Raw genomic sequence first — 27,178 nt, 5'->3', positions numbered from 1 at the left:
GGACACAGTCACTATGCCCCTCAGGGCTCACAATCTAAAAAGGAGGGAGAACAGGTATTGACACCCCATTTTACAGATGAGGATGAAGGAACTGAGGCAGCGAGGTAACTGGCCCCAGGTCACTCAGTAGGCAAGTGGTGGAGCCAGGATTAGAACCCAGGTCCCCTTAATCCCAGGTCCGGGCTCTTTCCATGCTGCTTCCCTGCTCTTCTCAGGGAGCAGCCACAGGAATGATCTGGTTCAAGGCATCTAACCCCCGATTCAAACAGTCTCTCCCTGCCCCTTCCTTCACTCCAGATGGCAGAATGTGAGAGGGCCGGCATTCTGTCCTCCATCAGCATGGTAGGGGTAGAGGTAGGGACGGAGTGGCTTGGCTGGCAGGCTGGTGAAGGTGTAGAGGTGAGAGCGGGCATTGACATTGTAGAAGGAGAGCTCCCCAGCTGGGATATCCAAAAAGACACCAACGCGTCGGGGACGTTCCCTCACATGCAGAGTGGTCCAGGGGGAGGTCAACACCATGTACTCATCTCCATTGCGCAGATACGCTGCCCAATAGCCTGTCTTGGGCGAGAGAGTGATTTCTCCCTGACGGCTGGCCGCCTCCAGGCACACACCGATAGCCCAACGTGTCTTCTCGCCCACCTCCACTTCCCAGTAGCTGCGTCCAGCTGAGAAGACCTGGGCCCCCAGCACCATGGAACAGTGGCTGAAGCGGGAGGGACTCGGGGTGACATCCTGTGGTTTGTCGCCACAAGTCACGCTCCGGAGGTCTGGGGAGAGGATTAGGTTGGGATGAGCTGTGGAGGGGTCCAGCGTCACTTCCACTAGGAAGGAAAAGGAAAGACACATCAGCTTTGGCAGCCACATCGTTGTCCAAGGTTAGTCATGCTCGGGTTTCTATTCCTAGTTTCCTTTCCCTTCTCCTGCCTCCCTTCTCCTGCCTGTCTCTGGGCCCCCCACCCTGTTTCTTCCTTTGTAACATGGTAAGGATTGGGGCCAGGGGGAGAGATGAGAATCACTCAAAAGCGCTCTACTGAGCACCTACTTTGTGCAGAGCACTGTACTCAGAGCTTGGGGGAATACAATAAAAAAACCCTTGTGATATAGGAAAGAGTGGAGAGGTGACCCAAAGAGATTTGTCCTCTCCTTCCCTGGAGATGTATACATCGTGCTTAGATATGTCGCTGTCCAGGACAGATGGGGTTCAAAAGAAAACCCTCTCTTGACCCCACCTCACCTTCTAGTTATCGTCCATATCCCTCCTACCATTCCTTTCCAAACTCCTTGAACGAGTTGTCTACACGCGCTGCCTAGAATTCCTCAACAACAACTCTCTCCTCGACCCCCTCCAATCTGGCTTCCGTCCCCTTCATTCCACGGAAACTGCCCTCTCAAAGGTCACCAATGACCTCCTGCTTGCCAAATCCAATGGCTCATACTCTGTCCTAATCCTCCTCGACCTCTCAGCTGCCTTTGACACTGTGGACCACCCCCTTCTCCTCAACACGCTATCTGACCTTGGCTTCACAGACTCCGTCCTCTCCTGGTTCTCCTCTTATCTCTCCGGTCGTTCTTTCTCAGTCTCTTTTGCAGGCTCCTCCTCCCACTCCCATCCTCTTACTGTGGGGGTTCCCCAAGGTTCAGTGCTTTGTCCCCTTCTGTTCTCAATCTACACGCACTCCCTTGGTGACCTCATTCGCTCCCACGGCTTCAATTATCATCTCTACGCTGATGACACCCAGATCTACATCTCTGCCCCTACTCTCTCCCCCTCTCTCCAGGCTCGCATCTCCTCCTGCCTTCAGGACATCTCCATCTGGATGTCTGCCCGCCACCTAAAGTTCAACATGTCGAAGACTGAACTCCTTGTCTTCCCTCCCAAACCTTGTCCTCTCCCTGACTTTCCCATCTCTGTTGACGGCACTACCATCCTTCCCGTCTCACAAGCCCGCAACCTTGGTGTCATCCTCGACTCCGCTCTCTCATTCACCCCTCACATCCAAGCCGTCACCAAAACCTGCCGGTCTCAGCTCCGCAACATTGCCAAGATCCGCCCTTTCCTCTCCATCCAAACTGCTACCCTGCTCATTCAAGCTCTCATCCTATCCCGTCTGGACTACTGCATCAGCCTTCTCTCTGATCTCCCATCCTCGTGTCTCTCCCCACTTCAATCCATACTTCATGCTGCTGCCCGGATTATCTTTGTCCAGAAACGCTCTGGGCATATTACTCCCCTCCTCAAAAACCTCCAATGGCTACCAATCAATCTGCGCATCAGGCAGAAACTCCTCACCCTGGGCTTCAAGGCTCTCCATCACCTCGCCCCCTCCTACCTCACCTCCCTTCTCTCCTTCTACTGCCCAGCCCGCACCCTCTGCTCCTCTGCCGCTAATCTCCTCACCGTACCTCGTTCTCGCCTGTCCCGCCATCGACCCCCGGCCCACGTCATCCCCCGGGCCTGGAATGCCCTCCCTCTGCCCATCCGCCAAGCTAGCTCTCTTCCTCCCTTCAAGGCCCTGCTGAGAGCTCACCCCCTCCAGGAGGCCTTCCCAGACTGAGCCCCTTCCTTCCTCTCCCCCTCGTCCCCCTCTCCATCCGCCCCATCTTACCTCCTTCCCTTCCCCACAGCACCTGTATATATGTATATATGGTTGTACATATTTATTACTCTATTTATTTACTTATTTATTTTACTTGTAATATCTATCCTATTTATTTTATTTTGTTAGTATGTTTGGTTTTGTTCTCTGTCTCCCCCTTTCAGACTGTGAGCCCACTGTTGGGTAGGGACTGTCTCTATATGTTGCCAATTTTTACTTCCCAAGCGCTTAGTACAGTGCTCTGCACATAGTAAGCGCTCAATAAATACGATTGATGATGATGATGATGATGATGATGATGATTGGATGATTTTGACCTTGGTTCCTTCCAAACCTGAGGTTCTGTGGTCTAAGTAGATGGATGGGTCCAATCCTAAAGCGGCTGGGAAATTCAAGGCACAAGGGTCTCTTGACCCTTCTCCTTTCCTTACCTGAATAGGTGCGGGCTCTTTGGAAACCTATGGACAAAGAAACAGGCACAGAGCAGCTCTAAATCCAAAGTCAGTGTCAGGATCAATATCAATGGTATTTATGTGGTTAGGGCACATAAAGAAGCAGTAAAAGACACAGTCCCTGCCTTCCTGGAGTTTACAGTATCAGGGAGGAGACGGCAGACGCAAGTGGATAAATATAATCCAGTTAAGAATAAAAGAAGGGACATAAATCATAGCCCCATTAAATACATTAGTAAATAATAAACAATGCCAAAGTGGCTGATGGGATAGCATAACCAGGAAAATGGATGATTCCTCAGGGAAGGCCTCCTAGAGGAAATGACTTTTGGGAAGGATTTTTAGAAGGGGACAGATGGTCTCCCAGGCACGGAGAAAGAGGAAAGTAATGGGCCAAAGTGAGAGAAATCAATGTAAGGGAAAGTTGGAGGTTGCTTGGGAAGGGAAAAATATAGGAACTCACCCAGCTCTGCCAGCAGCATCCGGGGAAACAAAGAAAAAGAAATTTGTCAACAAGCAGCCATTTTCATTTGACTGCAAATATGTTATTCAGGCATCCCAGCATCATTAAGGGACAGCCCAGAGTCTAAAGCACTGTCCGTCGCAGCCCAATCCTGAAACTTTTCCAGGGCCTGGAGAATGTTTTCTCTAGGCCTTGTGCCCTGGAAACTGTGTCTGATACACTGGGGACTCAGAAGAATCGCAGGGATCAGGAGTTGGTGGAGAACCCAGAGATCTCTGAAGTTTTCTGACCTAGGGAGTCGCAGAGCCCCTCTCTCTGACCTCTCTGCTCCCACTCCCCAAAACAAAACCACAATAGTAGCACCCAGGGAAGGCCTGAGCTCCTGATAGACAATCAAAGATTATTCACTGATGGCGACCCCAAAGAGAAACATGTATATACCTTTCTCTGCCAGAAGTTCCCCTAAGAGAGAAAAAAGACTAACATAAGGGGAGAAGCAGAGAGGATCTCAGACTGTCACAACCCAGGCTTCCCAGTACCCTCTGCCCTGAAGACAACTTCCCCTTAGAGGGAATCTCTTTCATTCCCTTTCTCCTCCCCCATCCCCTTTGCCCACTTAAATTTGCCCACCACTTCTCCCCTGCCAACTCATCTCCTTGACCTTTACAGTACGCACCTCTGTCGGCCAAGAGTTTCTCTGCAACACAAAAACCCAGAGTTAATGAGACAGGAGAGTAGTGTAGATCCACCCCAACCAGCCCATGGTAAGCCTGGGGTTGGCTAGCCCTGGAAACCCTCTGTCACATTAGGATCTTGTTGTGAGGCTGACCATTTCCATGGGCACCAAGATCTTTACTTCTACATCAGCCACCATCTGCCTTGGGAAATCACTGATGCCACTCGGAAAGGCCAGAGGTGACCCAACTAGATCATAATGAACCTAGGGTCGGGGCCCAGGCTTCTAACCCCCTTACTGGGATGCTAATGTATCCTCTAGTCTTCACCCAGGTATTGTCAAAGCAGGCGACCATCACCGAGTCGCCTCAAGGATCCTGGTGCCACCATCAGAGACAGAATACTGGGCTTGGGCTGACCCAATAATGTGGTCTTATTTCAGGTTATATTCAGGATGCTGGGTACAGTACTGAGGAATGGTGAGACCCGTGCGTTGTGAGCCCGTCTCTAGACTGTGAGCCTGTTGTTGGGCAGGAACCGTCTCTATATGTTGCTGACTTGTACTTCCCAAACACTTAGTCCAGTGCTCTAGCACACAGTAAGCACTCAATAAATACAATTGAATGAATGAATGAATGTTAGCAGGGAGAGAGCAGTCAGGGAAATACCTGGCTGAGGCCACACCATTAATACTATCCTCCCTGTCACTGCTCTTGTTGACAATAGTCATTGTGATTCGCCTCCATGCCGAACAGCTTGGAAGGCCCATGGACAAGGAAATCTGTGTCCCAGGGCTTCCTCCCAAGCCAAGGAACAGTTCTCTGGAATTTTGCCAGCCTTCAAAGAGCAGCCCTGATTAACCAACTGCTGGAAAGTGAAGTTTACGTAGCAAGGTGGGGGGTGGGTGAGGTAAGGGAGGATGCTGCGATTGTGTTTTTAACAACAAATCAGAAGGAGAAATGAGAAGCTACAGTGCGCCTGTTGAGTGATTTATTCCTCCGGGCCCATCCCCATAGCGGTAAATGGGTTTCCAGCTTTGTACCCAAACAACCTCTCTCCCCAATCCCTGCAAAGACAGACATGGCACCCAAGAAGGATTCTCAGTAGCAAGGTTTTGGAGAGTAATAATAATAATAACTATTATTATCAATTGCTAATAATAAAGCTGTTGGAGGAATAGAATTCAGGCACCCTGACTTCCCAGCCCTGAGCTTGTTTCCTCTATGTCCTGTTCTCTCAAGAAAACCAGCACTGAGAAGTCTTTTTCCTGAAGAACCATCTTTCAGCACCCACCTCACCACACAGTAATCAGCAACACTCACCATTCTCAAAAACAAGGTTCTCTGCACATAGGTAAAAAGAGGGCGAAAAGAACAGAGAGAAATGTCAGTGTCCTAATCCCACCATCCCCCCTCATACCCCCACCCCAGCTCTTCCAATTCCTAACCCTTCAGAACTTCCATTCCCATAAATTCAGAGTCCTCAGAAAGTGGCTGATGCAAGAGGCTGCTCCACTGTCAATCATTAAGCAGGCAGGAGGAAGCCACGTTTACTGAGCAGGAGGAAGGACTGTGCTACTAAGACCAGACCAAAATTTCAAAAGGCCCACCCCCCCCCCATCCTACTAGAGAAGAGAGGGGGGGGCCTGAAACCCAGAGCCTCACCTGGTTCTCCCCACCCCCAGAAAATAGAATCTCTCTCCTCCAAAAAAAAAAAATATCCTGGTGCAGTTAGTTCCTCCTGGACACTACCCTGGACCTTTGCCCAGGGTACCCAGTAGGTATTTCTCCTCAAATGAGCCAGAGGCTCAGACCTGTAAGAAGTGAGGACCATCATCGAAGTCAGACACCTAAGAGCCCTGGGAAAGGTAATTGAGAACAACAGATCATGGATCTATGAGACGGAATGGCTTAAGTTGTTAAAATCAACTTACGTTTTTCCTCCAAAAGTGTTTCTAAAGGCACAGAAGGATAATAATAATTAATAATTATGGTATTTGTTAAGCCCTTACCATGGGCCAACCACTGTACTAAGCACTGGGGTGAACACAAGCAAATCGGGGTGGACACAGTCTCTGTCCCATGTGGGGCTCACAGTCTCGATCCCCATTTGACAGATGAGGGAACTGAGGCACAGAAAAGTGAAGTGACTTGCCCAAGGTCACACAGCAGACAAGTGGAGGAGCCAGGATTAAATCCCATGACCTTCTGACTCCTAGGCCCGTGCTCGATCCATTACGCCATGCTGCTTCTCTATTATGCATTATTCTTCATCCTGTCCCCAGCTTCCCACCCAACGGGGCACACTCACCTCACTCACATTTTGACCATCCCTCTGAAATCAAGGGTCATTCATGGAGAGCCCACCCCATGGTGAGGAAGAGAGATCAATGGGAAGGAAAATGGAATCAAAGAGGAGAGGAAAACACCAGAGAGAAGGCAAAAATAGGGGAGGGGTAGAAAAGAGAGGAAGGTCATGCACAAGGAGGGTGACAGGGGAAGAAGATGAGGAAAGGAAGGAGAAAAAGGAAGGGAGAGTTGAAGGAGAGGATAAAGAGGGCTAAAGAGGAAGAGTAGGAAGGAAGAGGAGACTGAAGTAGGAGGAGAGGAGGATACATTCCCCATCACTCTGCCCACTTACCCTTTTCTTTCCGGTATGTTTCTGAAAGAAATCAACAAACCGGGTTACTCTCGGGGACCTTTCTTCCCTCCCACTCTCCATGCTGCTCCTCTATCTCTGGGTTACTTACGCTGCTCGGCTGAGAAGGCCTCTGAAACCAAACAGAGAGAAGTGGCTGGTGAGGAGAGGACAGATTTGGGGAACACGGTCTTGAGCCAAGGACAAGCCCAGGGTGAAGACCCAGCTCTCCCTCAATCCCAGCCCCACCCAGCTCCTGCCCACCCCCGACACTCCCTCACCTCGGGATTTCCAGTGCTTCCAGAATAAAATAGCCACCAACAGAGTGAGGGTGAGGAAAATTGCCAGGACGACAGCAAGGGACACCAGACAATAAGAGAACTTGGGGAAAAAGAGACCTGCAAGAGAGAAGGAAGTCAGGAGTCCATCCTAGGAGTGCTGACCCACAGTGTGGGAGAAGAGAGCAGAGAGAGCTCCCCAGGGTGGGCCATGATAAGGAGATCATTGCATCCTACCAGCCCCTACCCCAGGCTCACAACCATCACATGTACATATCTATAATTCTATTTATTTATATTAATGCCTGTTTACTTGTTTTGATGTGTATATATCTATAATTCTATTTACTTATACTGATGCTATTGATGCCTGTTTACTTGTTTTGATGTCTGTCTCCCCTGTTCTAGACTGTAAGCCTGTTATGGGCAGGGATTCTCTCTCTTTGTTGCCGAATTGTACTTTCCAAGCGCTAAGTACAGTGCTCTGCACACAGTAAGCACTCAATAAATACGACTGAATGAATGACAAACTCAGGCTCGGGGTGAGAGCCGATGGAACAGCACTTACAACTGTGTAGCACAAAAGCCAGATACCCCAAAAGACAAACTGATCAGGATGACTTGCCTGGACTTTAGGGCTAAGGCTAGAGCTAGTGATCGAGATTAATTTAGAAATAAGATGAATTTAGGAATAAAGTTACTTGCTAGGGATTAGGGAAACTCTTCTTCACGTAACGTGAGGCTAGTGGTGAAAACTAGGTAACATACGCTTCATTGTTTATTATTTCATCCCCACTGCAAACTGCACCGTGCGGCTGCTCTGGCCCTCCCATTAACCACACGGGCCGTGGCTGAGGAGATGTTAGGGACTACACCCAGCCCCTGCCCCTGCTGTGGCTTCCTCAACACAGCCTTCCATCGCCATCTTCCCCCGCCACCCAGAACAAAGCTTGCTGTCTGCCACTCCCCAAGATGCCCCATCTGCACACTCTTCCCAGTTAAAAATGCCTTTTTTGGATCTTTGGCTTTTGACTATATTATGTTGTAGGTTTACCACTCTTCAGTTCCTGAGGCTTGGCCATCCCTGGATTAGAGGTTGGCACTACATACAGTGCTCTGCACACAGTAGGTGCTTGCTAGATACCACTCATTGATTAGGGTTGAGTTTAGAGTTGGGGAACAGGGCAAAGTTGCAAAATTATCCCTTCATGCCCTCCCCCAGCCATTTTTCCAACGCCTCCTGGGGAAAGTGAAAGAAGGTGTGCTGACAGGGATGGTGACTTGCCTCCCCAGACCTGACCCTTGACAATCCCCTTATCTCCCAGACACACTCCTCTCCCTCAAACAATTGTTCCCACACTGGGCCACTGCCACCACACCTGTTGCTGATTTTTAAAAAAAGGCCACGGTCAGAAGAGGTACTGGTGGCACAAGGAATTTTCCTCTTCCCCCTTGTAACTGCAGGGCTGGGGGCACGGTGACTCAGAGCTTCAGTGGTTTCATATTGCCCCACCTTCACCTCATCTATAATGGGGAGCAATAGGAGATGAGGGAAGAGGAGGTCCATGAAGAAAGAGGCTCAAGGCAGCTGGAGCCACAGCAGCGTGGAGAAGCAGCGTGGCTCAGTGGAAAGAGCCCGGGCTTTGGAGTCAGAGGTCATGGGTTCAAATCCCGGCTCCACCAATTGTCAGCGGTGTGACTTTGGGCAAGTCACTTAACTTCTCTTGGCCTCAGTTACCTCATCTGTAAAATGGGGATTAAGACTGTGAGCCCCCCGTGAGACACCCTGATCACCTTGTAACTTCCCCAGCACTTAGAACAGTGCTTTGCACATAGTAAACGCTTAATAAATGCCTTATAAAAAAAACCCTGTAAAACTCACCTGCTAGGTAGACACGGGATTCAGCACTGAGGTTCCGCTGGGCGATGCTCACATGGCAGGCTACAGTGTAGTTGGCTTCCTCCATGAGAATCAGGGAACTCTGCACCCTGAACAGGCCCCGGCTGACCTGAGGTTGCAACTCCATCTGAGCAGGCAAGACACGGCCCCCTTGCTCCCGCCACTCCAGATTCGGCTTGGGGTACCAGCCTTCTGAGGAGCACATCAGCAGCACCCCGCCGGCCTCATGCCCCGCAACCTGGAGCAAAGGGGCTGGGCCCAAGCCTAAAAAAAGAAAAGAACAATGTCTAGCTCGGGCAAGAACAGCGTCCAAATCCCTCCATGTCTCTGGGACAGTCCCTTCACTTCTCTGTGCCTCTGTTTCTCCATTCTGGAGACTCGGAACCCCGCTCCACCCCACCCAACTGCTACCATCACTAAGAACCATTATTTTTTCACTTGGCATCTCAGCGGAAATCTACTAGATAAAGCCCTGGGTCTCCTGGGATTCCTCTTCCATGTCTTCCACTAATAGAAGAACATAAGCATTGCCACTGCTGGGTGAGATCCATGGTCCATTCAGCTCAGTATCCAGTCTCTGACAACATTGTTGGAGGCACCATATGGTGGGCACCCTTCTAGACCATCTATACCCCTTACTCTTCCAATGGCAACCTATTATGGACTTCTCATCCAGGAACGTAGCCAAACCCCTTGTTAACATCAATTTTATCAGCTGCACAACTTCCTGCCATAACAGATTCAGTGGATTTATTACCCACCGTGTAAAGAAATGCTCCCTTCGGTTTGTTCGGAACCCACTAACTTCAAGCTTCAGTGGATGGCCCCTCTTCCTGGCAGGTAGGATCTGGTGAACAATAATTCTGTGTTCACCCAGATTACTCCCATCATGACTTTTCAGTTCCTCTTCCTATACTGAGAAGTCCTGGTCTTTTCATCCCCATTTTTATAGGGATGTGTCTCTATCCCATTGATCGCTTTGGCTGCTCTTCTCTGCACTTTCTCCAGCTCTGTTATGTCTTCCCTGAGATGCAGCAAGCAGAACTGCACATGGTATTCCAGGTATGGTCACACCAAGCAGCATGGTAGTGTATAGAGCAAAGGCCTGGGAGTCAGAAGGTCATGAGTTCTAATCCCGGCTCTACCACTTGTCTGCTGTGTGACCTTGGGTAAATCACGTCACTTCTCTGTGCCTCAGATACCTCATCTGTAAAATAAGGATTGAGACTGTGAGCCCCACATAGGGCAGGGACTGTGTCCAACCCAATTTGCTTGTATCCACATCAGTGCTCAGTAAAGTGTCTGGCATATAGTAAATGCTTAACAAATATCATTATTATTATTATTATTATTATTATTATATACTGGAAGACCCTGCCTTTGGTTTGGTTTCCTATCTCTTTTCCCATGGTGCCCAACATTCAGTTGGAATTTGGAAACAAACCCGGAAGATCTTCTCTCTGAAGCCCTCTGAGACCATCAAGTTGGAGGCTGCCCAGGTTAATACATCTCTCCTCAGCCCCTGCACTTTTTTTTCTTATAGTATTTGTTAAGCACTCACTCTGTGCCAGGCACTGTACTAAGCACTGGGGTAGATACAAGCCAATCAGGTTGGACACAGCCCATGCCACATGGGGCTTACAGTCTTAAACCCCATTCTACAGTTGAGGTAACTGAGGCCTCTCTGGGCCCAAGGCCACAGAGCAGACAAGTGCCAGAGTCAGATCAGAACCCAGGCCCGTGCTCTATCCACTAAGCCATTCTGCTTGACTCCTATCCTCAGCACTTATGTACCTATGTATATTTTATTTGTTTATTGAAATATTTCAGTACAGTCTAGTGGAAAGAGCATGGGACTGGGAGTCAGGAAATCCAGATTTCACTCTCAGCTCTGCCACCGCACTGACCAGCTGGGTGATCTGGGGCAAGCCACCCAACCACTCCGACCCTCGGTTTCTGCCTCTCAGCACAGGGCTCTCCTCCCTCAGACCCCAATCCCTCAGGCCCTCGACAAGTCCCAACACCCGGGCCCCAGCCTCACCAGTGACACTCAGCTCGACAACAGCTTGCTCATAGAAGTCCCGGGAGCGGAAAAAGCAGGTGTAGTTGCCCTCGTCCTCAGGCCGCAGGTCTCCGAGCTGCAGAGTCACGACGCCATCCCCGTTGTCCCCGGAGAGCAAGTGGCTACGACCCCGGTACTGGGGAAGCTGGGGCCCTGGCTGATCGACCCCTTCCTCCTTCAGCACCACCACGACCTCGTAGCTTCCACGGAACCAGCGCACCTCTAGGTTAGCTAGGTTCTGTGGAGGGGTCAGGAGGCAGGACAGCTTGGCCACATCACCCACCAACCCCGCCACACTGGGAACCTGGGCTCTGGCTGAGAACTGACCTATGGTTTGGGGGAAGAGGAAAGGAAGGATCCTCATCGTCACCACCATTGCCATCATCAGTATCACTCAATCAATCAATCAATCAATCCAGCGTATTTATTGAATGCTTACTGTGTGCAGGGCACTGTGCTAAGCATTTGGGAGTGTATCAATCAATCCATTGTATTTATTGGGTGCTTACTGTGTGCAGAGCACTGTACTAAGAGCTTAGGAGAATCCAGTATAACAAGAGTTGGTAGGCATGTTCCCTGCACACAATGAGCTTACAGTCTAGAGAGGGAGAAATACATTACTATAAATAAATAAATTATGGAAGAAGTGCTGTGGGCCCAAGTGGGGGGTGAATAAAAGGTGCAAATCCAAGCAAGGGTGACACAGAAGGAAGTGGGAGAAGAGGGAAGGCCTCTTGGAGGAGATGTGCTTTTAATAAGATTTTGAAGTTGGGGAGAGTGGTCGTCTGTTGGCTATGAATAGGGAGGGTGTTCCAGGCCAGTATTTATTGATCTTAAGAGCCTCTGGGAGGCAGAGGACCTGGGTTCTTATCCCAGCTCTGCTACTTGTCTGCTGCGTGACCTTAGGCAAGTCACTTAACTTCTCCGGGCCTCAATTTCCTCATCTGATTCTAGGAGAACCCGTCCCAGACTGTGAGCCCCATGTGGAATGGGGACCTGGTTATCTTGTAATAATAACAATAATAATAATGGCATTTATTAAGTGCTTACTATGTGCAAAGCACTGTTCTAAGTGCTGGGGAGTTTACAAGGTGATCAGGTGGTCCCACGTGGGGCTCACAGTCTTAATCCCCATTTTACAGATGAGGTAACTGAGGCACAGAGAAGTTAAGTGACTTGCCCAAAGTCACACAGCTGACAAGAGGCAGAACCGGGATTTGAACTAATAACCTCTGACTCCAAAGCCCATGCTCTTTCCACTGAGCCACGCAGTGCTTGGGCAAGTCCCTTAACTTCTCTGTGCCTCCATTCCCTCATCTGCAAAATGGGGATTCAATACCTGTTCTCCCTCCTACTTAGCCTGTGAACCCCATGTATGACCTGATTATCTTATATCTATTGCTTCATAAGAAGCAGCATGGCATAGTGGATAAAGCACAGGCCTGGGAGTCAGAAGGTCATGGGTTCTAATCCCAGCTCTGCCACTTGTCTGCTGTGTGACCTTGGGCAAGTCACCTCATCTGTAAAGTAAGGATTGAGACTGTGAGCCCCACGTGGGACAGGGCCTGTGTCCAACCGGAGCTTGCATTATACCCCAATGCTTAATCCAGGGCCTGGCACATAGTAAGTGCTTAACAAATACCATTATTATTATTATAATTATTACCCCAGAGCTTCATACAGTGCTTGGTAAATAGTAAGAGTTTAACAAATGCTACAATTATTATTATTATTACCTGGTATCTGGGGGTTTGGGGAGTGAGTTAGGCTTGAGAGCAGGACTGGGATAGTGATCTGGGTAAAAACCATGAAAGTATGGCCAGGAAGAGTAGGGAAAGGATAAGAAGCTAGTGCTAGATGCTTCCATGAAGGCTACAGAGAGCTAAGAGGGGCTGAAAGGCAGACTGCCTTGAATCCATTGTTCTTGAAAATGTGACAAGGCATGAAGACAGTTAAAGGCTGGGTGAATGTAGAGGGAGAGGCAGCAAAGGGGGTACTGTTCTTAGCAGGGTAGACCTGTTTTTGTCTAAGAGGAATCTGCAGCAGTGATAGGAAGAAACAGGCCCTTCCTGGAGGCAAGCTAGTGCTAGAGATGCACAACCCAGAGGCCCCACTTGGGGTCACAACTGACAGCAAAACAGGGGTGATCCCTACCTGAAACGGAGCTCCAAGGAAACAGATGGCTCAGGAGGAACAGGAGGCCTGAGGCTGAAGCACGAATGCAGGGGCCAGGTTGCTGGGACTTCCCAGCCAGAGCTGGAAAGGGGAGAAAGAGAAGGGGACTGAGGATGAGGGGAACTGGGCCCACAGCCTACTTAGGTTGTTGACAGTCTGGGCTATGCCAAGCTTTTCCTGGGCACCTCCATGACACCAGAAGCCAGCTCCAATCCTGAAGGATCGCTGAGGATTCTTTCTGCCCTTGACTCTCAGCTTCACCTTCTTGCCCTTTCCCCTTGGGCTCAAGGAATTCTGAGGTTCCGTGGAAATGGAAACAGGCAGACATAAGTAATGCTTTCAAAACCTTGGAATGGGGAGGATGGAAGATTCAACTTGCATCTCCACCCAACCATGATCTCGCCATCAGTTTTCAAGCAACTTATCTTCACCACTGACATTTCTCAATGTTCCTCAGTTGCCAGCCATGGGAAAGAACAGTTTTCTTTTTAGTCCCTGCCTCGTCCCTCTCCAGGAAGGAAACTGGGGAAGCTGAGGCACAGAGAGAGGAAAGAACTGGCCTCAAGGCACCCAGCAACTGGGGGATGAAAAATGGGAACAGAACCCACAAAATCTGCCCCCCTCCTCCTCATTCTCTCTCCCTCCAGCCTTGTTTCTACAAATTGTCAGATCGCGATGAGTCATTCGGTAGATGTCGCCATCCCCCAACCCCACCCCAGAAGGGAAATTAGAAATTTGAGTGGAGATACAGTGCTGGAGCCCAAGAAACTGAATGATCCAAGGATTTACTCCCAGCTAGAGAGTAGTGCTCCCCAGTAGAGTCACAAGAGCCCATCCCACGAGATAACACATCCAGGTAACAGAGGCACAAAGAAAAGGCTCAAAGAGTAACCAGTGGTATTTAGTGAGCACCCACTGTGTGCACTGGACTAAGCGCTGGGGAGAGAATATAACAGAGTTGGTAGACACATTCCCGGCACGCAGCTGTCTCTCATATGAACTGCTGACACTCACTCACACACACCATCCCATCCCATTTGTCAATCAATTACCCGCCCAGTCCAGATGCCACTCACATGCCATTCCCAGTGATCAGCTCCTGCAGCCCACGACACTCGTCTCCCTCGGCCCCTCCGTGGCTCAGGTACAGTGAGGGAGCTGCTTCTTAGTATGGGCTTCCTGGGCTTTACACTCTGTGCTGTTGTGTAAGAACTGGTTTCCCCAAGAAACCAACACCCTTTGAGGCTGGCAGGAAATCAAGAGTCAAGAAAAAACGCACCCAGAGCAAGAAATGAGTCAGCTCTGGGCTTGATTTCCTTATTGAGAAGAGGAGGAGCCTGGGAGGCAGGACCTTGAAAGCCGGAACTCTGGAATCCCAGTCATCCCTCCCTATGCCTCAGTGTCACCCTCTAGAGCAGCCCCCAGTGGTGAAAATTGAAGGGTCTGCCGGATGAAACTATAGACAGAGAAATGGAGCTTCTCTTGCCGCATTCCGCCTCTCCGTGTGACCCAGAGTTATTCCCTGCGCCGCTCCCGGCTAACGTTTCCTCCTTCGGCACCGCAGAGAAAATGTCTGCCACCCGGGAGAGTTGGAAGAAGCAGCCTGTGCTTTGAGATCCTCATGAGAGCCGGCAGAGTGAAATGGCCCTACCGGGCCACAGGAGGGCGATGCTGTCTCACTTAGGGAATCCCTTCCCTATCTGCTAGGTGCAACAGCACCAGCCTCCTGTGGCTTCTTGGCGCTACTTCACCCTATCAGCTGATTGGCAGGAACTGGCCGTTGACACGTCGTCCACCTTAGAATTTCCCCCACTCATTCATTCAATCGTATTTATTGAGCGCTTACTGTGTGCAGAGCACTGTACTGAGCGCTTGGGAAGTACAAGTTGGCAACATATAGAGACGGTCCCTACCCAACAGCGGGCTCACAGTCTAGAACGTGACAGGGGAGCCTGGTTGGAGGATATTTGGACCTCTGGCTCGCCATCCACCGGAGTTTGGGATTGGAGTTTACGGTCCCTGTGGTAACCACTCCCTACTGAGGCTGTGTGATTAGGGATTAATGAATATTTATGAAGCTGGAGATCCCCACAGCTTCTCCTTCCCCATGGGAAACAGACACTAAAGACAGGCTGGAGAGTTCTTCTAAGGGGAGAAACGTCCCACAGACCTCACCAGCTTTCTCACCCGCTGCCCGTAGGGACTTGCCCCACATACCAGAAACCTGCTGCCCTATCAAATGACACACAACTCATTCCCGTGACAGTGAGTACCCACTTCAGAACATTTCTCAAGGGGCCCCCAGCAGAGGGAATTGCTGAGAGAGCAGCAGGCCGTCTTAGACCTGATCCTGAGGGGCATGCAAGGGAAATAGGAAAAGGCACATGCCGTTCCCTCCAAAACACTTCTGTAGTTTGGCGGAAAAGTGAAATCGTGGCGGAAAGATTGGGGGCAGAACGGAAGATTTGAGCAAGGAAACTCAGAAACACGATTCTGGGAAAATAACAATTTATTGCCATCTCAGCTTCTTCCAAAGGATTTGACTGTCCCCGACTCATCCCTGTAGAGAAAGAGGGAGCCTACTCCTCCAACTGCAAAGGAAAATTGAGGCCCCAAAATGGAAACAGGGCAAGACTACCGAGTGGTGGGCATGTCTGTAACCAAATGGCATAGGTGCCAACTCTATGGGGACAGTGGGGACTTGCCTCCCTAGGTTCCCACTGTGAGGTGGGAAGGCAAAGCCGTTGTTTTAATCCCTCCTCCTAGAGCCATGAGACAAAACGAAAGGACGGAAAATCACGTCTCCCTCAACATTTGCTTCTTTGATGTTAGCTTGCCATTCCCAAGCACCAGCCTGCTTGCTCCCCTTCTAAAAGCCCTCCGCCTTTTTGCTGCTGCATTTAAAATGAAAAGCTGGCAACTATGATCCTGAGGGCACCCCAGTAAGCTCTAGGAAAGAGCTGTGGTTAGAACCCAGCTGCCTTACCCCTTCATCACACTAGCTGGGGCCATGAAGGGAGGAGGTCTCATTGCTATTGTAGTAGGAAACCTATAACACGGATATTGTGATAGCCAAATTGTGGGGATTCCTAAACCCCTTTTCCATCTGTTTAAGATGCCCTGATGGTCTCTTTTCTTAGAGGGCAGTCGCCCCCTTCCAGGTGAAAGAGTAATTGATGGCCCTAGAGAGGAACCTAAGTGTAGGGGAAAGATAGATGGTCCCCCACATAGTGGAATCTTCCCTGAACAGTTCATCTGGGGATTCCATTTCCCCTGCCTGCCCTGAGACAGGCTCAGCAGATCTGTTTCTTCTCACAAATCCAGTTATCAGAGTCACTTGTGCAGCGAAAGTCGTTCCAGCGGCCATGGGTCAGCATCATGACACAATCCTCTACCCCTCGAGAGTCATTGGGCTCCCCAGTGTTCCAGTAACTGCAGGGAGACCCCATAGTTGTGTAAAGAAAGGTGGTCCTGCCACACCGATTGGGGTTCTGGACTTAGGAACACACCACTCAATTTCTAGATTTAGATACATGCAATCCAGAAGAGTTCTGGACTTCACCCTGGGTCAGACCCAAGGACATTCTGCCAACTGAGGCTTTTGATTCAGGGATGTTTGAGAACTTCAATCTGTCAATTTTATGACAGGGCAGGATAGAACAGAAGTTCTGTCCTCTGGGAATTCCCGCCATCCCACCATCCCACCCCTCCCGTTAACTCCACCCATTCTCCAGCCTGCCCATTCAATCTGACTCACTTTTCCACTTGCATTTTACTTTTGAACTTGTTGAGTTGCTTCATACAAGTTGATGGTGTATCTGACTTTCCTCCCCCCTTAAACTTTAAGTGCCACAAGGAAGAGATCTATTCTCTAACCTGAGCTCCAAGAAGCTAGTACAGATCCTACCTGCACATTTCATTCCCTGGTCCTGCCACCATAAGAAGTCTGAGGATAGACCTGCAAAGAGTCCTGCTTTCAGCTGAGACTAGAGCACTAGTGAGAACTCTGGAAAGTCTAATCAATGATATTTATTGAGTACTTGTGTGCAGAGCACTGTACTAAGCAAATGGGCACTGCAGAGTAGAGGAGAAGATAAAATAAAGCTACAGTTGCTGCCACCCACAGCTTGCCAAAGTGTTGAGCTCTGTCAGCCTGAGAGAGATAAGCTCCTTGAGGGCAAGGACTATCTTCTATTTTTAATGTATGGCCCCAGATGCCTAGGACAATGCTGAACATACAATAAGCATTCAATATTGATGATGTGTCTGTAAATGTGCACATCAGCATGTGTGTATGTGGCCCTCATTTCTATGTCTCTCCAAATCTTTCACTCTCTGAATCTGTCTCCTTTCCTTTACTTCCTCCACCTTCCACCTCTCCCCCCACCTGCTTTTGATCATTGACTCCATTTCCTGGAAATCCCATCTTGAATTCCAAAAAATCTGGTTATTTTATATCTGCCTTAGATCCCTTACACGGAGAAACAGAAAGTGATAAAGCAAGAAGATGAGACTGGAAACAGGGGTTACATTTCCACCTGATCCTGAGTTTCAGTTAGCCTACCCAGGTCTCCATAGGGAAACTCAAGCATCAGGGTTGGTCAGCAAAAAACACTCACGTAAAAGTAAGGTCAGTGCCATCAATCCACTTGTGTGTTCCTTCCGACTCCATATCCGTGAGTCCGATCCAGTACCCTTTGCCATCATTCTGGGTCAGGAAATCCTTGGTGGAGAGAAGTTGGATTTTCGAGAAAATCCTCGAAAATCAAAATGCCTCTACCTCCCCATCCCTCACTCTCCTGACCCAGTGGTCTCACCTGTTCGTGTTGATTGTTGATGATGACCAGATGAGCTCCATGTTCAATGCAGTTATCTTTGGCCTGGGGCCAGAGAAGAGTGGTGGAGGAAAAGAAGTAACAGGACCCTTCAAAGTTCCTCCAACCAGGGGGGCAAGGCTTGCAAGAGGAGGCTGGGTGGGGGGGGGGGATGAGGGGTGGGGGGACAGGAGATTATCAGACCCAATAAAAGTTCACCATGGTAATTGGAGATCTCCTTCCCCTGAAGAATCTTGAGCAGACCTCATGTCTTCTGCCCTCCCCTGATGTCATTCAAGGTGGAAGCAAAGGGGACACTTAGCTGCTCAGGGAGAATCAGGATTCACTTATGTACATATCTGTAATTTATTTATATTAATGTCTATCTCCCCATCTAGACTGGGAGCTCATTGTGGTCAGGGAATGAATCTGTTGTTATATTGTACTCTCTCAAGCACTTAGTACAATGCTCTGCACAAAATAAGCACTCAATAGATTTAGAGAGGAGAATGGGTTCTCGGGGATGGGTGGAGGTTTGACCTGAGGAAAGCCGGGTCCTGCCCTATCCCCAACGGGAACACCCAGGGGTGACCACCTTAGAGTCTTAGACGCTGCTCTTTTTGCACCTGAAGATTGGCATCTGTATGTGCCTACCCACCCCCAGTCATGAGTGGGAGCTGCTGACCCCTTCTCAGCTTCTCCACAAAGACTCACCATTGCCACTCTGTGAGGCACCCACGACCCGGAACATCTCGCTGCGGAGGTCCTCTAGGGCTTTCCCAGTCTGATCCAGCTCCTTGGTCACTGGGAGAGAACAGGGTGCTGGGATCTGGGGGGCAGGCTGGGAGGAATGGGGGGCATGGGGAGAACAATGGCAGGGAGATTAAGGTTGAAATAGTCAGTGGTATTCGGGGGTTTACTGTATGCCAAGCACTGTATTAGGTGCTTAAAAATCGATTCTGAGAAGGGGATTTGGGTTAGAAATAAGGTCTAATGGCATAACAATGAGGAAAATAGATATTCTAGGCCTAAGGTGGAGCTCAAGCTCAGATTTGAACAAAGAATGCATACCTCTGGTACTCAACCTGGACTGCTCGTCCTGCAGTCGCCTCAGAGCTTCAGATCTGGTGGAGGCTGGAAAGAGCCAACAGAAAACCCAGTCTTGTCATTGTCCCCTTCTGCAGATGTGGTGGGTAAGTAAAGTTCTCTCTAGGCCCTCACTCTAACCTCACCACCCTTGGGTCCATATCCTTATATTCCTTTGTATTTATTGAGCACTTATTGTGTGCAGAGCACTGTACTAAGTGCTTTGGAGAATACACTACAATAAACAGACCTCTGCAAGTAACCTTGCAGAGAACCTGGTAGGTTTTTATTCCTCACTGATGAATTGAAAGGTCTCATTTCTAAAGTCTTTCTTTCCCACTTCTTGGCTTACCCTGGGATTTGATCTCCAGATGCTGGCTCCCCAGTACCTCCAGTTTCCTCTTGATGGTCTCCAGCTGCTGAGTGCTCAGAGCCTCCAGTTTCTGCTTGGACTCCTGCTGTTGGCTGCCCATTGTCTCCAGTTTCTTCTTGATGGTCTCCAGCTGCTCCAACATCTCAGAACCTGGGAGAAAGAGAAACCTTTGGCCAGGCTGCTGGACAAAGTTCTGTCCTGGAGGTCTGTGTGGGTGCTTTCCCACACCCTCACTCCCACTCTCCTGCTGTGAAACAGCCATGCAGGGCCTGAGCTCTGAGATCCCCACTGAAGGGTGGAGGAGCAGGAGGAAATGACTTCAGGGTGCCTTTTCCAGGAGTTGGGGAGAGCTCTGTGGCCAAATTACTGAGCTCCGTGGAGGAATCTGTTTCTGCCCCCTTCCCATAATTCAATTTCCCATTCTGTTGACCACTTCAGTGCCCAGTTCCTTATGGTTGGTAAGCAGCATGGCCTAATGGATAGAGCACGGGCCTAGGAGTCAGAAGGACCTGGGTTCTAATCCTGGCTCTGCCACTTGTCTGCTGTGTGACCTTGAGCAAGTCACTTCACTGTGCTTCAGTTACCTCATCTGTAAAATGGGAATTAAGACTTTGGGACATGGACTGTGTCCACCCTGATTAGCTTGCATCTACCCTAGCACTTAGGACAGTGTTTGATACATAGTAGGCACTCAACAAATATCATTATTATTGCCCATCACTACTTGTGACTGACTGCTTATGACTGGATTCTTGATGGTGACCAGGAAAAAAAAACTCCATGGGGTGATGGGATTGCCTTACCAGAGAGAAGAATTGGTTGGAGGGGCAAGGGGGAGGACAGAACCCAGATGTGCTATCTCCCAAGTCAGAGTACCCTGAGCGAGGAAACAGGATGTCAAGGGGAGTGGGGGCTGCAGAAGCCATTTAGGGACCCAGGAGCACTGGAGGGGTGTTATGTCATACCATTTGTGCTCAGCCTGTTCTGCTCCTCCTGCAGCAGCCCAAGCTCCACGGATGTTTCAGAGCCTGGGGAGGGAGAGATACAAGCCTATGATCCCACCCTTTCCTCTACTCTGAAGAGGGGCAAAGGGGTTGCATGTCCTCTCTGGGACCCATAGAATACATTTCCCTTTAAGGCACACCATGAAGATGGTCAGAGCCTGAACAGGACCCGAGGCTCAACTTGTTCCAGCTCAGATGCACCTAACTAGGGTGGGGGGAGGGTACTGTTGCTGACTGTAACCCAGTGCTCCAATTAGCTGAGAACTTGGGAATCCAACCACCTCATCAAGTGGAGCTATTGCAAATGGCGACAGACAGGAATATCTTGCTATGACAACTTAGCACAGAAGCAATTTAGACTAATTTGTCAGATCTCGTCCTTAACTAATTCTCTGGTCTGTAGGCTCCTGGGGAGCAGGGATCATGTCTATCTACTGTATTGTACTCTCTCAAGCATTTAGTACAGTGCTCTGTACACAGTAAGTGCCCAATAAATGCCATTGACTGATTCTGTCCCACTCTCTCACTTGTGGCCCTTCTCATTTCATCTCCCACTTCCTGTCCCACCAATCCCTCCTTCTGTCTAATTAACTGGCCTCTCCCAACTGCCCCACCACATACCTCACAACTCTTCCAATCTCCCCCTTTCCCAGCACTCCCCTCTCCTGAACTCCATCAGCTCAGAAAGTGGGGAACCCAGGGACTACCATCCCTCTCCCACTTACCCTTGGTCAGCATGATGCTGAGGAGGCTTCCCCAGAGGATCAAGGTCACGACCATAACCAGGTAGCGGGGTAGTGTGGCCCAGCACCCCATGAGCAGCAGCCTGGACCCTGCTGGGGAGAAATATTGGGGGAAAGCAAAGCAAGTGGGGCTGAGGAAGAGAGGGGGCTGAAGTGAAAGCTTGGTCTTTGATCCTTGACCCTGGAATGGGAGCAGAGGCTAATGGGAAGCACAGGAGGCTAGGGAGCTCACTGTGGGAACTTGAACAAGTCCCATCCTCAACTGGGACATGAGACTCCAGGGGCAGGAGGATCAGAGGAAGTCCCAGAACCAGAGGGGTTGACTGTAACCTCATTATAGGCAGGATACATGTCTGCTAATTCTGTTGCATTGTACTCTCCCAGGTGCATAGAACAATGCTCTGCACATAGTAAGCACTCAACAAATACCACTGATTTATTGATATGAAGAGATGGAGGTTGAGGGCTGAAAGGGAGAGGGGGAACTCATTTTCAGAGGAGGAAAAGCTGTCAAAGAGCGGGGAAGGGAGCTTGCCTAGGATCATGTGGTAGTAGAAGAAATTAGATCTTGGACACTCCAGCCCCCACCCTCATGTAAACACAACTTCTCAGTGCTAAGGACAGAACCCAGTCCTCCCAGGCATCTTGCCTCCCCGCTTACCAGCACTCCAGGACTTGGAGGAGGACTTGGGTTCAGCCAAGGAAAGTTGATCAGTATCTTTCCACTCGCTGTAGCCCACCCGTTCCATGATGGGCTGAGAATGGAGCGTTCTGATCTGGGCAGGGGGTTAGTACAGTTCAGGAGATTCAACTGCGTCACTTGGAAGGAAGTGCACCACAAATACCCCTCCCTCCACTTCAGAATCTCCTTTCCTCCTAGGTTATGATTGCCCTGAATCAGCACAAAATTCTTGTGACTCTGGAAAGTACCAAATCACTGAAAAGGGGAGAGATAAGGGGATCCTTGGGCCAAAAGTTAGGATTCCTGGGTCCTGTTTCTGGGTTTGGGAAAGTCTCAGAAGCTGGTGAAATCACACCTAGGATGCCAGGAGTCTGTTCCCAGCTCAACTCTCTTTGTGCCCCAGGCCCAATCCTAACCCTTCCTGGCCCTCAATTGCCCCCTTCTCTGTGCCTCCATTTCTAAAGCATAGTAGGCCATGGCTGGAGAGGTGGCACTCTCAGATTCAAAGCAGGCAAGGCCCCATCTTACTTACGAAAGCTGTCGCTGTGCTTCAATTCCACCCATGTGCGATTGTTCCAACTTCTCTCTATGTGGATAGGTCTGTGACAAACTACGTGAAGCTAAACCCCTACATTCCAGTATGGGCAAATCAATCACTTAATGCTGAGTAGCTGACAGCCCAATTACCTAAACTACCAATTGTTAGCAGGAGCAGGAGACCACAGTTCAAAAATAGCAATCACTTTGCAAATGCAAAAAGAGATGCAGCGTGGCTTAGTGGCAAGAGCCGGGGCTTGGGACTCAGAGGTCTAATTCCAGCTCCACCACTTTCATCTGGGTGACTTTGGGCAAGTCACTTAGCTTTTCTGTGCCTCATTTCCTTCATCTGTAAAATGGGGATTAAGACTGTAAGCCCCATAAGCCCCAGTGGGACAACCTAATTACCTTGTACCTACCCCAGCACTTAGAACAATGCTTGGCAAATAGTAAGCGCTTAACAAGTACCATTATTATTATTATGAATATCTGGAGTCTCATTCAATGGAGGCCCATTCAAGCCTTATTTCGAATAGTTGGTTGAAGCTCTCTCCTTTCACTTTCTCATCCCTTCCTTTCCCTTTGCTCTTTCTACCCTTTCAGCAGCCCCCACCAACTCTGCTTAAGTTTAAGCTTAAGCTTCAGTCCCAACCTGAAGAACCACAGCCCTTCTCTTTCTCATCCTGGTCTATCCATTTCCTGTGGCGAGCCCACAGCAAGCTGCCTTTTTAATGACTGTTTGTGATCCAGCTAACAACAATGAGGAAGAGAATTTGCAAAGGCACTGATGGGCTCTACCTGAGGCAGATGATTGTTGGCCTGTGGGGGGCGGAGCATGGAGGGAGGCAGGACTTTCCCTGTTCTACCCGGTAATGGGCTTGGACCAATCATTGACTGCCATGTAGAGCCACAGCTGCCATGTCTAAGGCAGGTAAAAGGCGATTGCTTTGGGGGCACACAAGGGGGTATGCTGCGGCGGAAGCATGCAGAGAAGTAAGCAAGCTGTGAGCCGTAGGAGAGCAGCACTGGAAAGCAGCAGCACTTGGAAGCAGAAAGAAGAAGCATTGGCAGAAAGGGCTCCTTTGACCACAGACTGGTATTGGACCCTTGGTGGAGTGAGTAAGTGTGCGTATGTGTCACTCCCTTGCACATCGATAAAACTAAGTAAAAACTTTCCACAGTAACCTTGGTGATCAGAGATGTGGTTTGAACTCTACACTGAGGCTTCCCCAGGTTCAGGAAGGTCCTGGTTTGTACGAACCGGGTGGGTTCATGACATTTCCCTTCTTCTATGTCCATACCTGGGCCTGAGAATCAAGAGGCCTGTGTTCTAATCCTGGCTCTGCCAGTTACCTGCTGGATATCCTTGGCAAATCACTCCACTTCTCTGGGCCTTGATTTCCTCATCTGAAAAATGTTGAAACAGAGGTAAGAGTCCTGGATAGTGGCCACGTTATAGGGGCTTGAGGGACAGGGATGATGGAGTCATTTTCTTCTTCAATCCATCAATAGTATTTATTGATCCCCTTACCCTGTGCAGAGCATTGAACTAAGCACCGGGGAGAGTACAATACAACTGAGTTGGTAGACATGTTCCCTGCCTACAAGGAGCTTACAGTCCAGAGGGGGAGACAGATATTAAAATAAATTATGAATATGTACAGAAGTGGTATAGGGCTAAGAGTGGGGTGAATATCAAGTACTTAAAGGGTACCAATCCAAGTTCAAGGGCAAGCAGAAAGAAAAGACATAGGAGAAATGAGAGCTTAATTAGGGAAGGCCTCTTGAAGGAGATGTGATTTTAATTAGACTTTGAAAATGGGGAGAATGGTGGTTTGTCAGATATGATGGGGGAGGGAGTTCCAAGCAAGAGGGAGGATATGGGCAAGAGGTTGGCGGTGAAATAGATGAGTGGAAAGAACACAGGCCTAGGAATCAGAAGGATCTGGGTTCTAATCCCTGCTCTGCCACTTGTCTGCTGTGTGATCTTGGGCAAGTCACTTCACTTCTCTGTGTCTCAGTTACCTCATCTGCAAAATGGGGATTAAGACTGTGAGCCCCATGTGGGACATGAACTGTGTCCAACCTAATCCTCCTCGACCTCTCAGCTGCCTTCGACACTGTGGACCATCCCCTTCTCCTCAACACGCTATCCAACCTTGGCTTCACAGACTTCATCCTCTCCTGGTTCTCCTCTTATCTCTCTGGTCATTCATTCTCAGTTTCTTTTCAGGCTTCTCCTCCCGCTCCCATCCCCTTACTGTGGGGGTTCCTCAAGGATCAGTTCTTGGTCCCCTTCTGTTCTCGATCTACACTCACTCCCTTGGTGACCTCATTCGCTCCCACAGTTTCAACTATCATCTCTACGCTGATGACACTCAAATCTACATCTCTGCCCCTGCTCTCTCCCCCTCCCTCCAGGCTCGCATCTCCTCCTGCCTTCAGGACATCTCCATCTGGATGTCTGCCTGCCACCTAAAACTCAACATGTCCAAGACTGAACTCCTTGTCTTCCCTCCCAAACCCTGCCCTCTCCCGGACGTTCCCATCACTGTTGATGGCACTACCATCCTTCCCATTTCACAAGCCCGCAACCTTGGTGTCATCTTCAACTCCGCTCTCTCGTTCACCCCTCACATCCAAGCCGTCACCAAAACCTGCCGGTCTCAGCTCCACAACATTGCTAAGATCCGCCCTTTCCTCTCCATCCAAACAGCTACCCTGCTCGTTCAAGCTCTCATCCTATCCCGTCTGGACTACTGTATCAGCCTCCTCTCTGATCTCCCATCCTCTTGTCTCTCCCCACTTCAATCCATACTTCACCCTGCTGCCCGGATTGTCTTTGTCCAGAAACGCTCTGGGCATGTTACTCCCCTCCTCAAAAATCTCCAGTGGCTACCAATCAACCTACGCATCAGGCAGAAACTCCTCACCCTCGGCTTCAAAGCTCTCCATCACCTCGCCCCCTCCTACCTCACCTCCCTTCTCTCCTTCTCCTGCCCAGCCTGCACCCTCTGCTCCTCTGCCGCTAATCTCCTCACCGTGCCTCGTTCTCGCCTGTCCCACCATCGATCCCTGGCCTACGTCATCCCCCTGGCCTGGAATGCCCTCCCTCCCCACATCCGCCAAGCTAGCTCTCTTCCTCCCTTCAAGGCCCTACTGAAAGCTCACCTCCTCCAGGAGGCCTTCCCAGACTGAGCCCCTTCCTTCCTCTCCCCCTCCTCTCCCTCTCCATCCCCCCCGCCTTTCCTCCTTCCCTTCCCCACAGCACCTGTATATATGTTTGTACGTATTTATTACTCTATTTATTTATTTTACTTGTACATATCTATTCTATTTATTTTATTTTGTTAATATGTTTTGTTTTGTTCTCTGTCTCCCCCTTCTAGACTGTGAGCCCACTGTTGGGTAGGGACTGTCTCTATATGTTGCCAACTTGTACTTCCCAAGCGCTTAGTACAGTGCTCTGCACACAGTAAGTGCTCAATAAATATGATTGATTAGCTTGTACCTACTCCAGCACTTAGTACACAGTAAACATTTAACAAATACCATATTTTTTTTGAAGCATGGGGAGGTGTGCACAAATGTCATTTTAGAAGGATGATGCAGGCAGAAGAGTGAAGCATGGAATGAAAAGGAGGGAGGCCAGTAAGGAGGCTGATACAATAATCTGGTCAGGATGTGAAGAAGGCCTGAACCAGAGTTGTGGCCATTACAGTGAAGAGGAAGGGGTGGATTGTGGCGAGGTTGTGGGGGAAGAACCAACTGGATTTGGGAGTTGAAAGAGAGGTAGGAGTCTTGGATAGTGGCAAAGTTATGGGGGCTTGAGGGACAGGGATGATGGAGGTATTTTCAAGAGTGATGGGAAAGTTAAGTGGAGAAGAGGATTTTTGGAGAGCCGATGAGGAGTTCAGCTGTAGATCTACTGAGCTGAAGGTGCTGAAGGGCCAGCCAAGTGGAGATGTCCTAGCGGCAAGGGGAAATGCAAGACTGTAGAGGATATGAATAGATTTGAGTCATTGCACGGAGGTGGTAGCTAAAGCAGTGGGAATGGATAATAATAATGATGGTATTTGTTAAGCACTTACTATGTGCAAAGCACTGTTCTAAGCACTTGGGGGATACATAGTAATCAGGTTGTCCCACGTGGGACTCACAGTCTTAATCCCCATTTTACAGATGAGGGAACTGAGACCCAGAGAAGTTGAATGGCTTGCCCAAGGTCACACAGCTGACAAGTGGTGGAGCCAGGATTCGAACCCATGACTTCTGACTCCCAAGCCCGTGCTCTTTCCACTGAGCCACGCTGAGTATAAAGGGCAAAGCAGAGGAGTCCCAGAAGAGTTAGAGGGCAAGAAGCGGAAAAGGAGCCAGCTGACAACGACTGGGAATTGACTTTGGTGGGAATGTAGGGAGGGTTAGGCTACCAATCCCTGCTGATCTAGGCTCTGCCACTTGTCTGCTGAATGGCCTTGGGCAAATTGCTTCACTTCTCTGTGCCACAGTTACCTCATCTGTAAAATGGGGATTAAATCCTACTCCCTCCTATTTAGACTGTGAGCCCCTTGTGGGACAGGGACTGTGTCCAACCTGATGATTTTGTATCTACTCCAGCAGTTAATACAATGCTGGAACATAGTAAGTACTTAACAAGCATCATAATTGTTATTTCTTCCCAACCAACTCCCTGAAAC

The 27,178-nt window shown here is 49.5% G+C and overlaps 2 protein-coding genes across 3 annotated transcripts; both read right to left on the bottom strand.

The window, feature by feature from the left end:
- Window positions 1–134: 134 nt before the first annotated feature.
- On the bottom strand, window positions 135–14,530 carry LOC119950523 (butyrophilin-like protein 9). Its single transcript, XM_038772993.1, has 14 exons — window positions 14,319–14,530; window positions 13,222–13,323; window positions 11,047–11,394; window positions 8,988–9,269; window positions 7,109–7,225; window positions 6,940–6,960; window positions 6,831–6,851; window positions 6,124–6,144; window positions 5,513–5,533; window positions 4,192–4,212; window positions 3,957–3,977; window positions 3,516–3,521; window positions 3,032–3,058; window positions 135–824 (listed from the first exon to the last, which is right to left on the bottom strand). Exons 1-14 carry the CDS (start codon window positions 14,323–14,325, stop codon window positions 289–291), a joined length of 1,551 nt encoding a protein of 516 aa, XP_038628921.1. The 5' UTR covers window positions 14,326–14,530; the 3' UTR covers window positions 135–288.
- Window positions 14,531–15,733: 1,203 nt separating this feature from the next.
- Window positions 15,734–22,069, bottom strand: LOC119950524 (C-type lectin domain family 4 member G-like). Of its 2 annotated transcripts, none has more exons than XM_038772994.1 (9): window positions 21,924–22,069; window positions 21,245–21,355; window positions 20,481–20,543; window positions 19,495–19,665; window positions 19,128–19,190; window positions 18,771–18,860; window positions 18,060–18,211; window positions 17,862–17,965; window positions 15,734–16,674 (listed from the first exon to the last, which is right to left on the bottom strand). In XM_038772994.1, exons 1-9 carry the CDS (start codon window positions 22,009–22,011, stop codon window positions 16,536–16,538), a joined length of 981 nt encoding a protein of 326 aa, XP_038628922.1. In that variant the 5' UTR covers window positions 22,012–22,069; the 3' UTR covers window positions 15,734–16,535. The 2 variants fall into 2 exon arrangements, with proteins under 2 accessions (XP_038628922.1, XP_038628923.1); XM_038772995.1 differs by having other exon boundaries at window positions 21,245–21,352.
- Window positions 22,070–27,178: the final 5,109 nt, after the last annotated feature.

The sequence above is a fragment of the Tachyglossus aculeatus genome, chromosome X1 (assembly GCF_015852505.1).
Source record: "Tachyglossus aculeatus isolate mTacAcu1 chromosome X1, mTacAcu1.pri, whole genome shotgun sequence".
NCBI lineage: Eukaryota > Metazoa > Chordata > Mammalia > Monotremata > Tachyglossidae > Tachyglossus > Tachyglossus aculeatus.
The sequence above is the reverse complement of the archived record's forward strand: the minus strand, read 5'-3'. Positions and strand labels throughout refer to the sequence as shown.

Coding starts and splice junctions, on each gene's coding strand:
- LOC119950523 (XM_038772993.1), bottom strand. Junction 7,226..8,987: donor ATCCCGTGTCTACCTAGCAG/GTGAGTTTTACA, acceptor TCTCTCTTGCAG/GTCTCTTTTTCCCCAAGTTC. Junction 6,852..6,939: donor GGCCTTCTCAGCCGAGCAGC/GTAAGTAACCCA, acceptor GATTTCTTTCAG/AAACATACCGGAAAGAAAAG.
- LOC119950524 (XM_038772994.1), bottom strand. CDS start 22,011: ATGGAACGGGTGGGCTACAGCGAGTGGAAAGATACTGATCAACTTTCC. Junction 20,544..21,244: donor CAGCATCATGCTGACCAAGG/GTAAGTGGGAGA, acceptor CTCCCTCCCCAG/GCTCTGAAACATCCGTGGAG. Junction 17,966..18,059: donor TCAACAATCAACACGAACAG/GTGAGACCACTG, acceptor CTCTCCACCAAG/GATTTCCTGACCCAGAATGA.